This window comes from Festucalex cinctus, chromosome 18 (genome assembly GCF_051991245.1).
Source record: "Festucalex cinctus isolate MCC-2025b chromosome 18, RoL_Fcin_1.0, whole genome shotgun sequence".
NCBI lineage: Eukaryota > Metazoa > Chordata > Actinopteri > Syngnathiformes > Syngnathidae > Festucalex > Festucalex cinctus.
The window spans coordinates 7,276,637-7,293,900 of record NC_135428.1 but is presented as its reverse complement, the minus strand read 5'-3'; the positions used below and the strand labels follow the sequence as shown (position 1 = coordinate 7,293,900).

The window sequence follows — 17,264 nt, the reverse complement described above, 5'->3', positions numbered from 1 at the left end:
ATTCACCACAAATACCGTAATCATTTCTGTAGTGTATGGATCTACTTTTTAGAGCCTAGTTACCAGCTCCTCGAGTACCACGTCACTGCATGCATGCGCGGAGTGATTTGTCTTGCCCGTTGCCTGTGATTTGCCTCGAGTTCGCAAAAGAGTTCCACAAACCCAAGTTTCGAGTGGTCTCATTAAGCTGTTAAAGACACAATTTCCTTTATAACATTCATATGACATGCTTTCAAATAGTTTATTCCAGTTACAAATAACATCTTAGACTATGAGACAAAAACAGTATATAAAATAAAAATAAAAAAAATCGTAAGTGCAAAGTTTGTAGAGATAAACAACAATTTTGTCATCTCTGACGGTTGTTACTTTACGCCAACATGTGGTACTTGTGAAAAATGGTACTTGGTAGTAGGTTTATGTAGTCGGGTGTTCAATTAACAGATAATCTTAGTGACTGTAAACATTGTGTGCATTATTACGAGGGTGTAAATTGGCTCTGCTTGTTTGTCTGAACACACACATACAAAAAAAAAAATCATGCCACATCACTTGTCCATCAGCAGCAGAGAAAATACAGCCAAAAGAAGCTACAGCAGTGACAATCCCCTTGAAAGCGAAACGGCACAAGCAGTGACGAGACAAGCACTCAATAAGGTAAGGTTGAACAATCCTCATCTCACATGCAGCGTCTAATACCACCATTTATTTTTTTTCTTCAAAGGTGAGGCCAAACTAGAATCGTTGGGGTAATGCAATTACCGATTTACTCAACCCAAAAGTGCCCGACTTAATCGTCATCGTCATCATCATCATCGTCATCGTCGTCATCATCATCATCTTCTTCATTGTCGTCGTCCTCGTCATCGTCTCCACTGCTCGGCTCAGACTCTTCATCATCTGAGCTAACAACTTCCAGTATCTCCTTCGCAAGAATCAGGTGAGCCGCTTCCTCGGGTTTACTGATGCAGCGCGGCATTAACAAAACATAAACAAAATGTGAGATGGGCTGCTAACAGGAAAGCATAGCAAATAAGCAAACAGGACGTTTATTGTGAATTAATACCCAGAATGCTCAGCTTGACCCAGCCAGCTTACCACCGAGGAAAAAAAACAACTACTGAGAGGCTCATGAGTATTCACTCAAAAAACTATTCTTGGTTGTCCAAGGTTTGGCCTCTGGACTTGTTAGTTTCGTCACCTGTTTTCACGAAGCAGAAAAGAGTAAACGAGCAGAATCACAGCTGGTGATTATGAGGAAAAATTTGACAAGCCAGATATGTTAATGTGCTCATATCATGATTTCAACCTTTTAAAAACAGCCAGAAAGACAGGATGTGACTAAATTCGCAGCAACAGGTTTGTATTTTAAGGCCTCATTGGAGTAGTAGTAGTTGTGGACTATTTCACGTTTGATGACAAAGGTTATCAAAACTGCTGCTGTGAACTGAGATAAATTATTTCAAAAAGAAAGATTCCTCCATATTCACATCTCCTACTTTACTTGGCAGCGTTATCAAAACGGCAACATAGTAAAATGGCAACTTTTACGGAATACAGCAATCAGCGATAGAGACTGTAATATCGAACACTGCAATGATACATTTAAATAAATCTCAAAAAGGTTCACATTGGAGGAGCAAACATGGAAGAAAAAACACTCCCAAGCCGTCATTAGTCTCTTTCCCAAAATAGCCACACCAGTCCCAAGAGGAAGAGCAGGAGAGGAGCGGCGGCCCCTGTGGCCCCTCACCACACGGTCGGGTCCTTGCGCTTGGGTTTGGGCTTGGGCTTGGTCTTGGGCTTGGGGTCCTTGGCGGTGGGCTCCTGTGTGTTCATCTCTATGTCCTCGCCCCTGCGCCTCTTTTTGTAGAATTTCACGGCCAAGCAGATACAGAGCAGGACCATGATAAGCACACAGCCGCCGACGATTGCGATGACCAGGATGGTGATCTCGGAGAGGGAAGCTGGAATAAAAAACAAAACAAAACGGAAAAAAAACAAAAAAAACTGTGATGATAAGGGAGAAGGCTCAAGATATTCGTTGATGAGATACGTCAACTGCACAAAACAGTGATAACGTTTGTAAAGAAATAAACGCAAGGTCTCAGTAGTTCCTCTGCCATACCTTTTGAAAAAAAAAAAAAAAAAGTACACCTATCCGTATAATTAACATCAATTGTAGTGACTAAATGCACAAATGCAAAAACAGGTTCTGAAATGTACCTAAGTACAAAAGTAAAAAGTACAAATACATTTTTACTCATGTATAATTCCCACCTGATAGCTTGGCCCTAAAAAACAAAAAACAAAAAAACAAAACAAACAAAAAAACACGCATCTGTACACAAAACAGTGTCTGCATTTGTTTTTTTTAAAACCACTGCAAATATGTTTAGAATTGTGTAAATTATGTTTTGCTATTCACGGTCTGCAATTGATGACTCGACTGACCCCCCCCCCCCCCCCCCAACTTCTAAAAGTTCTAAAGGGGAGTTCTCGTGCACGCTTCCTGGTTTGAAGTAAAAAATAAAAATAAAAAACTGAGGACTTTCCACTTTCCTTTTGTCCTCGAATGCAGCATGAGACTGTCATTTGGACTTGTGATTGTCAATTCTGATAAATATCGTTTTTGTGGTATATAAATTAAGCAGCAAAATCCATTTCAGGGAGCGGCCATTTTGGCACTTGTTGAGTTAAAATGACATCACAGTTGCTCAGGGCTCATGTAGTGACCGATCCTGGCTCACCTGTTTTCTGAGTTTGGCTTGATTAAATGTTATGAAGGGTTGAGGCTGGCTATGTATGTATACATCCATTTTTCTATCTATAGTGCGGTTCTAGAAATGTGAGAATATCCTATGGAAAGTTTCCAACGTTAGTTTTGAAACAAACACAATTAACGCTTACCTTTGGTGACGACACTGAGCGTGGTCTCTCTGTTATTGCCGTGCACATCTGGGCGGTTTCGCACGTTGCAGATGTACGTGCCGTTAAACGTTGGCGGCACGTTGTGCAGGGTGATGGAGGCGTCATTTCTCGTAACATCGCCTGACCACACCACGTGGTCTTTAAAGCGTCCGCTCTGAGGAGGGTACGCCTCCTCCTGGTAGTAGAACACCTGACAAACATGCACAAATACATTGCGTATACATACGTGTGAACACACCGTACTTTTGGGACTATAAATCGCAGTCGTTCAACCAAAATAGTCTGTGCCTTTTCAAATTATGTCTAATTAACAGGTGGACTCCAATTAAGCTTTAGAAACATCTTAGTTGATCGGTAGAAACTGTAACTGGGCTCATTTTAAATCATTTTAGTACTGTTTAATTCCACTGGGCTGGGTTTAAGTTTCACCTTATGCAAGATGAAAATGACACACCTGTCTACCATCACTGCCTGGCAATTGCTCAATGAAAAGAGGGTCTATTAAAGCACTGTTGGCTTTTTAAAGACCATACATGCAAAGTCATCATTCTTCTTGTGTTTAACTATGGAAGCGTAGAGCTGCCAATGTGGAGTAAACATTTTTGGCTGGCGAGTATGTTGGAACATGCTCGCAAGTACGTTCGAACCTGCTCGCAAGTACGTTCGAACATGCTCGCAAATGCGTTCGAACATGCTCGCAAGTACGTTCGAACATGCTCGCAAGTACGTTCGAACATGCTCGCAAGTACGTTCGAACATGCTCGCAAATGCGTTCGAACATGCTCGCAAGTTCGTTCCAACATGCTCGCAAGTACGTTCGAACATGCTCGCAAATGCGTTCGAACATGCTCGCAAGTTCGTTCCAACATGCTCGCAAGTACGTTCGAACATGCTCGCAAGTTCGTTCCAACATGCTCGCAAGTACGTTCGAACATGCTCGCAAATGCGTTCGAACCTGCTCGCAAATGCGTTCGAACATGCTCGCAAATATGTTTGAACATACTCGCAAATACGTTCGAACGTACTTGTAGGCTACATGCTACAAACTTAGCATACCTTCCCATAATGCCACGGGGTATTATTTGCGCATGCACAGAACCCCATTTTTTAGGCATTTGGGCCACATTACCAATTCTTTAGAAAATTAAGTAGACAAAAAAAATAGTGTTCATTCGTAACTTTTACGATTTATTATGTCTGCCGTGCATGATTTAGGTTTGTCAGTTTTCGCCCCATAATGCAATGGGGTATTACGCTTGCGCACTTGAGTACCACAGCAATCGAGTATGTTCAAACATATTTGCGAGTATGTTCGAAAGTTTTTGTGATGATGTTCGAACATATTTGCAAGTACGTTCGAACATATTCGCCAGCCAAAAATGCTTACTCCACATTGGCAGCTCTACGCTTCCGTAGTTTAACAGAATCATGTTAAAATTAATTACCTACCGACTCGTCTGTTTTCGAATTCAGTGGCCGGAAATTCCAAGACACGATAACGGACTGAGCCGACACAGGATGACTGGAACGGAAGGTGCACTTGAGTTTCACTGTGGTCCCGTTCACCGCCTCCAGCTCACTCGGAGCATAGATCTCAATTCCTGACACGTGTGTCACTCCTAAAGAAGATGGCAAAAAGTATTGAGTTGGCCTCATTCCTAAACTGTTAATGATTGCTACAGAGTCTGAAGGTCACATGTAGCCAAGCTGATGATAAATCCCAGTGATTCCCACAACGGTGAAGTGAAAATATATTTTGCAGCTACAGTACTTTCTGTAAAATCTTTTTCTTTTTATTAATGCAATGCCAAACAACATGATAAGAAGGACCCCATCGTATTTGTAGGGTTGGACATTAAATACTGCCTTTAGCAAGTACCCCTGATAGCTAAACTGAAATCTACACAGGAAGCTTATGACAGCACATTATGAAATTTACATTTTAAATCCTAGTTTTACAAGTACAGTTGTGCCTTGAGATACTTGACATATTAATTTGTCAGACTTTCAAAATGATACAAGCGTCAGATGGCGGAATCAAAAACAACTCAATTCACATCACAGCAAGCAGCAGTTTGATAGTGAACAATACTGTAAAAAAAAAAAAAAAAAGAGGCCTCTATCAGTTTATTGGGCCTCCCAGTTAATATTTTCTGTCAAAATAAACAAAACAAAGCCACATAATGCCTTAATGTCTGCTCTCTTAATGCTAACAGATAATGGTAAACACTATAGACTGGGTAACAATATAGCATTGATATACTGTAGTAGTTTATAACCCTTAGGCAACAGATCTTTGAAAAAAAAAATGGTAGCACTGCTTATGAGTTTTTGACTGACTGTATTACACTGCCCCCAGGTGGCCAAAACACGAATACCAAAAGGAGCATAACACTGTCCAATGAAATGAAACAAGAGAATATGTTTACCAAAAACTATTTTATTACTTTACTTTCTATTAAATTTTCATGACTGTAAGTTTAGTTTGTATACACAACAACATTATAGATAACTATTTTTTTTATTATTTAAAAAACGCATTCTAAACATTTTTTGTTTGTTCTTGTTCCATTCATTTCAATGGGGAATGATGACTTAAGATAAGATTGTTTTGAGTTACAAGTGTGGTCACAGAGCAAATTAGCACCACCGTATTTAAGAATACTGATTACATATAGGGCTGAAAATGTTCTGATAAATGGTGGGGGAACCTGAGCCACTGCACATTGGCTAATACCATGACAGCCATTTGGAATGCCCTGAAGAAGAAACAGGAAGTTAAATAAAATAGTCAGCTGCAATAAATTAAATGCAATTATAACACCAGGAAACAATGCACAGTGCACATAATCATAAAACTGATTTAAAATCACTGAATTTGCTTGCTCAAACACATCGTTTGTTTATCTTTGTCACTAAAGAAAATCTGATGCCAATGCTAATAATAACATTGTGTCCAGTCAATAAGGTGTGCCTCAGTGACACACCTTCCCATTTCACACATACACATAACCATAACACGTGTAACAATTAACATAAAGGCCCTTTGACGGTAGAATAAAACAATAAAAGGCTACATTAAGAGGTTGATTGCGGCATATTATTGGGCTCCCTCTGAAAACAAAATATTCCCTCTGGAATTTGTTCTGTCACATCTGTTGTTTAAATGAATTGAAAGGAGGTGACAGATGTCTTTGTCAAACGGAATGACCACAATCTCTTTTAGATTAGCATTTTTACATTGAACTGAAAATCAGGGTGTCGTAATATATGCCGTAGGAAATGTGCCAAAAAATCAAATTAAATAAATAAATAAATAAATAAGTGCTTGCAGCGTTTCCTCAGTATAAATACTTTTGTGCGATAGTTGTTGCTGAAATACAAGATGTCTGAAATCCACAACTCGGTTTAAAGGTTGACCAGCAGGCCAGTGAGCCTAAACATTACCACACAGTGTATGCGTGATACTTCAAGGTGCTAAACAACAAGACATTTAAGCGAACCCTAACGTGTCTTTTAAAAGACGAACAATGCGTTGGATGCGTCACGGAAGTTTCTCTCGCTCTCACCTGACAGGACGAATCCTCCCAGGAGAAGCAGATGCCATGTCGGACACATGAGACTGGCAAACATCGATGCCGTCTCAACTCGGACAGTCCCTTCGTGATAGTAGAATGGGGGCATGCATGTATGTTCCTGGCAAAAAAAACAAACAAACCAAAAAATAAGAATGCGTGAGTTGAAACTCCGATCACTCCACTCCCACCGTGTAAATCTTTTGAGTCACCTCTCGGAACGAGAACACACCTGATGGGCGGTGTTTGGCCACTTCTTGCATAACCTGTTGCTCTACCTCCTCAAATTGTCTCCACGTACCTCTGGCTTTAGTGAACATATAGTTTTTTTTCCTCCTTTTTTTTTTTTTAAACCCAAAATTGTAAATCTGCAGGTTAGTTCCTGTGACACAAATGTAATACTAATAAGCTTTGGCGCCCCCTGGTGGTCGAAGTACGAATATGACTATTAATGCATTTAGTTTAATTTAGTTTAGTTTAGTTTAGTTTAGTTTAGTTTTGTTTAGTTTACTTTAATTTAGTTTAGTTTACTTTAGTTTACTTTAGTTTAGTTGTACATGGTACACTAGTCCAGACAATGCATTTGTATACAATACTGTATTTAGTACAGTATACTGGTGGCCTGCATTGAAATGAGAGCCCAAAAAGCATTAACATGAAAAACAAAATTATCAACAGGCAGTGGAAATACTTTTAATGTGCTTAAAAAAAAAAATATATATATATATATATATATATATATGTTAAAAAAATCGATTCGGCGATATATCGCGATACTACATCGCGCGATTCTCGAATCGATTCAATAATCGGCAGAATCGATTTTTTATTTTATTTTTTTTAGGATTCACACCTTGAGCATGGAAAAATATATGAACGGAACATTACGCCTTAATATTTTATTTTAATGCTGTTCAAACATGAAACAGATTACAACCTCTATAAGACTGAAATTTCAGATAAATAAATAATACATTTTCATATAAATCTTACACTCTACAAGCTTACTGATTAGTATTTTCTAAATTTGAATGAAAAAAAATCGCAACAATCGACTTATAAATTCGTATCGGGATTAATCGGTATCGAATCGAATCGTGACCTGTGAATTGTGATACGAATCGAATCGTCAGGTACTAGGCAATTCACACCCCTAATATATATATATATATATTATAAATTAGCAGCACATTTTAAATGCATACCAATTGAAGAAAAATAAATTTAAGGACGGGAATTGAAGATTTTTGTTTGATATATCAAGGTGAAATAATACAAACATATTTAAGTTTTTCGTTATTGTTTTTGTTAATACATGATCTCCTATCATTGCTAGTCTAAAGCGCTGCTTTCATGATATGACTTTGAGAATAACAATAACATATTTATAATAATGTATAAAATAATATATATATTTATAATTATTTATGAATGCCTGCATGCTACACGATGAACCCCTTCGACCTTCGTTCAGGCAAATTGTGGCACCGAAACACTCTCTTCTCAACAGGATCTCTGGTAGTTGCCTTCATGACACGCCTTTTGTTGTCTCGCCTAGCTTAGAGCCCGTTTGATGCTACTATAGCGACTAGCGAGCATCTCCCGCATCAAACTGCGAGACAGCTGCCAAGTCTACAACACAGCAAACGTCAGCCTCGGGTTGAGAAGTGACGCTCTGCACTCTGCCAGGTAAACAGTTTTGTAAAATGCAATAACACGTGATATTATTGCGCATTTTGGGTGAAACGCGGTGCACGGTTGTGTCAGATGCAGCTGCAGTATGCAACGTTTAGCTAGCTAACAAGCTATCGACAAATAAACCTCCGTGGCCGTAATAGCGGGGCACTTTAATCCTAGAGTTGATTCTGGGATTTTGTAAGCAGTCGCCTTGAAAGCGAAAGTAGTCTGGGTGCATATTAGGCCACGCTGTCTGCTCCCAAAACGTTAATCTGCTGCTCCGCGGCTAATGTCTCGGCTAGCTGCTGCTGATGCTTTGCTCCTCAAACAAATGACGTACGTCCTTGCATCTTTCTCTTGGGATCTGGATTTATTTATTTTTTTATTTCGTCTGTGCATGTCTGTTTTAATTTGGTAGTTAGTAAACGTTCTTGTTTATTCTGCAGGATGAGCGGCGATGGTGATGGTTTCAACCCTGCTGCAGTGGCTCAGCCAGTAGAGGATGTGCAAGGAGATGGGCGGTGGATGTCACAGGTATGATGGTATCATGAAAGCTTCCCATAAGAATTTATATGGCCAGTAATTGATTGCCAGCCACCAATGTGCCATGAGAAATTATGCAATTTAACTTAATTGATTTGAATGTTTTCTTTTACCATCATTAATATTTGTTCATTAGTTACAAAATGGCAGATAGTACAAATAACTATCTAGCAGCTGTCGTTCATTTGAATCGGTCTCATGACTTCCTGTGTTCAACCAAACAGTCCTAGATTTTACATTGTGTATGTCAGTTTGTGAGTAAACTGTTTTTGTTTGTTTGTTTGTTTGTTTTTGTAATTTTGTCTGGCCGAATTAGACATTTGTTGTGGGTGTTTATTTTGGATCGAATGTACTCAAAGCACTACTTTATCCAACTTGCTTGGTAGCACCACATGCTAGGCGTCTGTTGGTTAATCCATTGAAGCTAATAGGACTGAGGCAGTCTGCTACAGTACAAGCTCTGCATCAGTTGGTACGCCAGACCTTTCACACCTGCAGAGCAGGGTTTTGTTTACATTTGGACACATGATAATGCGGCACTCTTCATGCTGTTTGCGGGCGAAGTCAAATGGTACAGCGAACTTGTAGCCCTTAGAATAAATTGTTCACAGATGATTTGATTTTTATTAAAATTCACTGGAAGTGTGCATATAATTTCCCATGTGGCGATGACTAATTTACCTACCAACCCAGGCTAAACTTAGCTCCTCCCCAAAAAGCTAGTCTGTTGAGATCGATACTTAAACATATTTAGCTAAAAAAAAGAAAAAAAAAGTAAGTGACGGGATAGGTTTCACATGCAAAAAAAAAACGTGAATTTGTGAATAGTGAACCGCAAACATGCAGGTCATTACTGTAGTACAAATATGCGGGCTTAGACTCATTTAGTTAAATTCCTATTTATCTGTATACGATTGAATACTGTCACTGTAGCATGAATCACATCCCAAACTCTCTTTCTGACAAGGTTATGTTTATTTTGCAGCACACGCGATTTGTGCAGGAGTGCAAGGATGGGGAACCAGATGTGCTTTTTGTCGGGGACTCGATGGTACAACTAATGCAGCAGTATGAGGTGAGATGGGAAAGTGTGTTTTGTTTTATTATTTTTACTTTTATGTGCAGAGCAAACACAAATTCATCAATAGATTCAACTGCATCTATATTAAAAGCTCCCTCAGAATGGTCCCATATAAGCCATAACCGAAGATCTGGCTTTTAGCGCAACTGTACGCTTTTACGCAGCGACACGGCAATCCCGTGGTCAGACAATTAACCACCTGATTTACTTGAACAGGTGTGGAGGGAGTTGTTCTCACCACTTCACGCTCTCAACTTTGGCATCGGCGGCGACACCACCTGCAACGTGTTATGGCGGCTGCAGAACGGAGAGCTGGAGAACATCCGTCCCAAGGTTGGTCTGAGTCTGCCTCTCCGGTGTGCACTCCTATGAACACTGTGTGCTTGTGTCCTTGTCAACATGCACGGTATGTTGCTGAGGCTCACTCAAACGCGAATTGGCTGCCCCCGACCTTGCCATCTTGGTTGTTTCAGAAGCAGGTGTTATTATTGGAGTAGTGGTACCAAATTATAGCTGAAGACATATGCCCAAATAGTAGTGGTGCAACGGATAACAAAGTGCGCATTCACAGTGGACAACATTCAGGCATGTCAAAGGAAGTTGAAACTTGAAGCCAGATTTTTTTTTTTTTTTTTTTTACATGCTGGACCAAGGCTACTTCATAGTCATTTAAATTGTTGTAAAGTGTGTGGTGTGACACCCCAGAATAAGAAGTATAAAATCTTGGATCAACTGAACAAGATTGTCACTGAGTTATGTAAACAATGGAGCAGCAATATTCATTGCAGTTTGTTGAAATTTTGCACACAGAACACTGAAGCCTAAAAAAAGAATCGTGAAAATGAGCCGAACATCTGTTTTTGGTTTTGTGCAGATTGTGGTGGTGTGGGTAGGAACCAACAATCACGAACATACGGCAGAGCAAGTTGCTGGAGGAATTCTTTCGATCGCAAAGCTGCTCACCTCCCGTCTACCCAAAGCAAAAGTCGTCGTGATGGTAAGTTCACATTTGTTTGCTTTTTGTTCTATTAAAGGTATGAGCAGTTATTTCTTCCTTCACTGAGCGAACATCATATCTTACAATAATAATGGTAATTAAAAAAAATACCTCACGGTACACAAATATGTAAAAAAATACAAAATAAAAAAAATAAAAAAATGTTGAATACATGGCCCAGTTAGGATTGTAATCTTTTCAAGTATTTATCCATCACTATCACATCTGGTTCATTTTACTAGTACTTTCTGCTATCTTGCATTTTAAGAGGAAGTCGACCCCCCCAAAATAAATAAATAAATAAAAAATAAATCTTGACAATAATATGTTCTATGCAGCCCCACTAGTCTAAATTCGGTATTCTGGTTAATATTGCATTAGTGGAATATGAGTTATACAACAAAATCCAGCAATTTTTTAATCAATATCAGAAGCCGGCCATTTTTTGCCACTTGCTGTCGAGTGAAAATAATGTCACAGTTGCTCAGGTCTCAGGTCACAACCAATCACAGCTCAACTTCAGAAAACCGGTGAGCTGTGATCGGTCGTTGCCTGAGCAACTAGTCAAGTGTGATGTCATCTTCAGTTGACAACAAGTGGCAAAATGGCCGCACCCTGAGATGGATAAAAATGCAAAAAAAGAAAAAAGGTCACATTTAACATATTATTGTCAAAGAAATGTTTAAGGTTGACTGCCCCTTTTATTGTTTTGCTCCGTATATTAAATACACGTCACTGGATAGATATATAAATAAAGATACATATGATCTCTCTCTCATGGCTGTGAGCTGAAACATCAAAGAGGGGTTTAATAGTTTTTCCTCTTCAGTGTCTCTTGGCTGAAATGAACAAGTGAGACATTTTTAAGACTGGTGCTTCACTTCACAAAACACCATGAACACAAGAATGAACGCAATAACATTTCAAAGATCTGAATGTTATTTATACGGTCTTGACATAGCATGGAGCTAAATGTTTTATTAGCGCTGACGTTGCTCAAAGTTGTTTGCGCACACAAGCCAAGTGAAGCCCAAGCTTACATTTAAGCTGCCTATGTTGCGTTTACATTGATTTCAAATCAAAACCGGTCCTCAGGGATTATTACCGCGGGGGGAGCGTCCGAACCCCCTGAGGGAGAAGAACGCCGCCGTCAATGACTTTCTGCGCTCCTCGCTGCCTCGCCTGGGCCAGGCTCAGTTCCTGGACGTGAGCGGCAAGTTCGTCCACTCCGACCTCACCATCAGCCCGCAGGTCATGTTCGACTTCCTCCACCTGACGTCGACGGGTTACCGCAAAGTGGCCAAGCCCCTCAGCGACCTGCTGCTTCAGATACTCGAGGAGACGCCAGAGGAGCGAAGGGGGTCGCTGGTTTGAGCCGCCGAGACGCAGCAGCGCCCGAGTCCTGCCTCCGCGGTCCGGAGGAGGAACGGGCACCCTGAGGATGGGCGTGTCTTGGCGTTGCTAAGCGGAGCGGATTGCGTAGAGGGAGAGACATCACTACACTCTTGAGATGACTTACTGCCTGAGACTGTCAGATCAAATGAAGTATTTCTCTTGATTTCCGAGCTCCATTACACACTCATATGAACAGCCTCATTTTTTCCCCCCCTCTATTATCTCATCATGGTTAAATGTTGGCAGCAACTCTGGTAACAAGTCTGTTCAAAAGACAAAAAATATAAAGTGCTTGCGGTAATGTTCTTGAATCATTTTTTATTTTTAAGATTCATAAAGCAGTATCAGAAAACAGCACAGCAAATCGAGCACATATTTACTTAATGTGCTCCATTTAAGTGACTATAGATGAGTATAAGAGATGAATCCAGTTGAAATAGTTTGCCGAACTCACAGAAACTAATTGAGCGACTTGTGTAACCCAACATAACGTTACATATCGTAAAAGTGTATTGTTTGCAGCAGAATTTAAAGTGGAAGTTAACTCGAAAATTTTCTTCGCAATATGTTCTTTGCAGCCGACACTAATCGTATTCTGATTAATATTGCATATTTTGTGGAATATGAATTAAGCGGCAAAATCCATCTATTTTTATCCATCTCGGGGGAAGCCATTTTGTCACTTGCTGTCGCCTGAAAATGACATCACAGGTAATGACCAATCATGGCTCAGCTTCAGAAAACAGGTGAGCAGTGATTGGTCGTTAACCTGAGCAGCTGTGATGTCATTTCCAGTTGAGAGCAAGTGGCAAAATGGCCGCCCCCTGAGAAGGATGGATTTTACTACTTGGCATATATTCCACAGACACAATACCGTGTTTACACTAGTGAGACTGCATAGAACATATTGTAAAGATTTTTGAATTCTTCTTTAAAACTTTTAAACAAAGTCACTCATCATGCATGCTGTTATGTTCCTGACATGGATGGACAATGACACTCACCCTCTCCCTCCAGTTCACTATCTTGATGGTTATACAGTATTTTCTTTCTTACGCACCTTTTCATTCTGTTATCTTTTTTTGTGTAATTTTATCTACCTGTCGTGTTTAGTTTTCTCACTGACCTTTCACACAACCCGGCCACTCTTAGCTTCTCTACTTGATTACCCAATACTTTTAGGAATAAAAAGTTGCAGAAGCTACTGAATATTATCACGCTACCCCGCAACGACAACAAAAAAATTGTCTGCGAGCTTACGCTTCTTTATAGCTCAAAAAGTCACATATGAGCTTCAAATTATCTCAAGTTACGGCTGTCTTAAGCTCTACACAATGCGTGTTGTGTTCAAATGTGTATGATTGTGTGCCTCGAATGTCTACGGGAGCAGTTGTGTACAGTGCGTCTGGAAGTTGGAGTTGTGCGAGTGGTTAGAACTGACCCCGGTTGTATATAAGCGATGTGGAAAGGATGTCTGAAGGGGGGGTTATATTGTGGGAGTCTATCAGTGTGATCATTATGTGCACTTGTTTGGCTTGTTGTCTCGTTATTGAGTTAAAGTAAAGCATTCCAATAAAAACAAAAAACATGGATGGAATACATTTGTCTGAGTGGGCATGTTTAGTCGCGTTTGGCTTCTTCCTTGGTAGTTTCAACACAGGAAGGTAAGGCAGTTCGCTGTTATAGCACTATTTTAGCCAACAGGAGCAGCGTTGCCCAATAAATAAATAAATAAATGTTACACAAAACATAAATTAAGTTGTTACATGTTTTCACTCACACTAGTATAAGTGGAAAATGAATAATGATGACGGCCCTGTAAACACAATATAGTGTTAAACCAATTTCATTTTTAATCGTTTACTGTTTACGTTACATGTATGACAAGTTGTTGCTGCAGTTTGAGATGCTCACCATTAGGGGGCGGTATTTGATTAAAATGTGGAAAAGACGGCCACATACTGCACCCTAATAATTGTATTTTTCATCTGCATACCAATACTGTGTGACTTTACTAGTTCTGAATGTTTGATTTACACAAAGTTTAGGTTCCAGCTTACTCTATCTTGACTTCTCATCACTTATGAAAAGCTTATGTTACTCATTATCGTGTATCAAGAACCTGCCACGTGTAATAATGTCTGAATGAAAGGAATGGCAATGGATTTTGCACAGGTTAAAACAATACTACTGCCACATGCTTGGGGCTGGAAGTCATGTGATTGAGTAATCCAGAGTTGGAATGTCAGCCTCTTGACATATCCATCTCTCTGCTGTGTTTACGTTGTCGTTGATCCAAATGTGTAGGAATTTTACATTCATGTAAATAGTTGTGAACGCCTGGCAGCGCACACTTCCATTTTTCTGCTTCGTCTCAACCAAACTCTGCGCTTGTAAAGTTCAAACCTTCTGTTCCCAGCATGCATTTGAAGTTGAACAGATAAAATCTACATGCAGCCATGTTTGCTCTTCAGGCACTGTTAACCGGTTACGTTTGGCTTCAGTTCAGTTGTTTTTATCACTCTGGATTCGAAGAGTGTTTTTTTTTTCCCTCCTTCATCTGCTGCCAAGTGTAAGCAATGGGTCAGTGGTTATTGGATCCTTATGTTGTCGGCTTCCCATAGCTTTATTAAATTGTAAACAGTGATAGCTTGACACCACCGTAGACGTAAACTCCGGGAAAGTGCACTGCATTTTGGTCTTTTAACAATATTTTTGGGGTTGTGTAAAATTATTTTTTTAATCCTCCAATCCTTGTCCAATAATCCCTGTTCTAGTATCATCCTAATAGTGTGTTATTCCACATCAACATCAGACTCGCCTAACATTAGCTTTTCTTAATAATTTTTGCTCTTACATAATTGCTTAAAACGGAAGTCAACTAAAAAATGTTATTTAAAATATGTTGTATGCTCCCCCGCTCATCTAACATAGCATTCTTGGAATATGAAATAAGCAGCATAATGCACCTGTATTTTATCCATCTCAGGGGGGCGGCCATTTTGTCACTTGCTGTCGACTGAAAATGACATCGCAGTTGCTCAGGTCCCACCAATCACGGCTGAGCTTGTGAACATCACGTGACCAAACTCAGAAAACAGGCGAGCCTTGATTGGTTGTTACCTGAGCAACTGTGATGTCAACAACAAGTGACAAAAAGGCCGCCCCCTGAGATGGATAAAATGTGGGTGGATTTTGCTGCTATATTTATATTCCACAAATGCAATATTTATGACAATTTTTAGTTTATTTTTTAACGCTGCCTTAACTGTTGTGATGTTGGCTGCCTGAATTCATTTGTGAGATCTTAACTTTATGTGCCCGTTTAGTCACAAATTGAAGCTCCGTTTTAGGCAGCAGAAAGTAGCATTTTATAGGGGAAGCACCTGCTTCCTGATTAAGATGACACATCACTGTTGCATGCTACACGCATAGTTGCTGTTGAATGACACCAAATATTGAAGTAACACATCATTCAAGAGTCATACTGTCAATAAATCATTTTTTTTTTTTTTACCATAGCCTATAATGCAACAATCACAACTTTAGTGAACCTACAGGAAAGCACATGTGTACACGAGCAAGTGTCCCGTTATATTTGGTTTATTAATTTAGGCAGTTCCCTCGAAAGTTGTTTCATTACAATGTATTTGCCATTTTAAAGAACTAATGAATAAAAATGAAAATGATTAGCCGTGCGTGAAACCGTTTTTACCTCTTCAACCTCTCGCGTCTCCCACGTCATTCTACCTTTCTGCATACTGTACCTTCAAAATAAACTTCCGCCCAAAGAGGAAGTTATAAAATAAAAGTTCCAACATTGACGGAAAATTAGAAAATAAACTCGTTGACCTTTACATAGATTGTGAGATGCTTTACTTACCAATTTCTGAAAGTGTGTCTGTGAGTGAGCCTTAATTTACACAAAAACTGCCCCCACGCAGAGTCTGTTGGGGGTTTTGCCTGATTTGCTCCACTGGTCTACAAGAATGAGCCTGTGGGAGTCCACACAGACCGTCAATGACCATAATGTTCTTTACTGGCTTCCCAACCTACAAACTTGGCTCCTGGTACTCCACCTGGGACTGTGGCCAAAGTCTTTGCAGACTTTTTCCACTGCGTCACTCAAATAATCAGTAGCACAAATTCTAACCTGATGACCACAGTGAATGTTTAACTTCTTTTTAATTAAAAAGTCCCTACCACTGCAACTGACCGTAAGCCTGTTAATGAGGGTAGTAGTAAAAACATTGTAGTTGAAGTTTTAAGTGACACTCAGACATTCTTTGGAAAATATTACGACACGGCAGTTTTATGTATCACAGTGACAGCAGCTTCCAGGTTCAGATTTACATTTTAAATTTATTATAATTTTAATCCCTTAAGGGAGACATTTACTATTCACTTATGCAAGCATTTCAGGCGAGATGTCGTGATGTGACGTACATATGGTGTTTCTGAGGAGTAGTTAGGAAGCGCATCACTTCTCACATTTGAAAGCTTGTTGTTATGCTCAGGCCAAACAAAGTAATTATGTTGCTTTTGTATCATCTTGTGCCACTTGGCGTCAATGAACTACAGTAAGGTGAGTTGAGGAGCTTCATGTATTATCTATAGACAATAATACACTTTTTTTTTTTTTTTTTTTTTTTTTAGGTTGTGACTTGTGACATAGGCCTACTGTAAATTGTTTTCAATTTGCAGCAGGGCTTGGTTCATACCCATCCTGACTAGTGGTTACTTCTAATTAGTCAAGTCAACTGAATTTTATTTATATAGCGCGAATTCACAACTGAAAATACCTCAGCTCAAGGTAACAGCTGCATAAGACATCCTGTCAAAATAAAATAATGTAGTAGAATAACAGTTTCACTGCACTTTCTCATGCCCTATTGTGACTTAGTTAAAAGCCTCACTCAATAAAAAAAACACAATTGTTTGAGTGTAACTGCTAAATAAGCCAACATGGGGGCCAAAGAAAGTGTCGTGAAACTGCTAATACAATGGTGTGCTTTTATTTTGAAGTCATGATTTGTGACATATTCGTAAGGTAGAGAGAAGACAA

General features: G+C 39.5%; 2 protein-coding genes across 3 annotated transcripts; one reads left to right on the top strand and one right to left on the bottom strand.

The window, feature by feature from the left end:
- Positions 1-227: 227 nt before the first annotated feature.
- mpzl2b (myelin protein zero-like 2b) lies at positions 228-6,894 on the bottom strand. 2 transcript variants are annotated; one of them, XM_077505554.1, is made up of 6 exons: positions 6,739-6,894; positions 6,501-6,627; positions 4,381-4,550; positions 2,911-3,121; positions 1,754-1,967; positions 228-962 (listed from the first exon to the last, which is right to left on the bottom strand). In XM_077505554.1, the coding sequence occupies exons 2-6, from the start codon at positions 6,613-6,615 to the stop codon at positions 791-793; spliced, it is 882 nt and encodes a 293-aa protein (XP_077361680.1). In that variant the 5' UTR covers positions 6,616-6,627; positions 6,739-6,894; the 3' UTR covers positions 228-790. The 2 variants fall into 2 exon arrangements, with proteins under 2 accessions (XP_077361680.1, XP_077361679.1); XM_077505553.1 differs by having other exon boundaries at positions 6,719-6,784.
- Positions 6,895-7,998: 1,104 nt separating this feature from the next.
- On the top strand, positions 7,999-13,796 carry pafah1b2 (platelet-activating factor acetylhydrolase 1b, catalytic subunit 2). The gene is made up of 6 exons (XM_077505493.1): positions 7,999-8,195; positions 8,630-8,717; positions 9,712-9,801; positions 10,024-10,140; positions 10,682-10,804; positions 11,900-13,796. Exons 2-6 carry the CDS (start codon positions 8,631-8,633, stop codon positions 12,176-12,178), a joined length of 696 nt encoding a protein of 231 aa, XP_077361619.1. The 5' UTR covers positions 7,999-8,195; position 8,630; the 3' UTR covers positions 12,179-13,796.
- Positions 13,797-17,264: the final 3,468 nt, after the last annotated feature.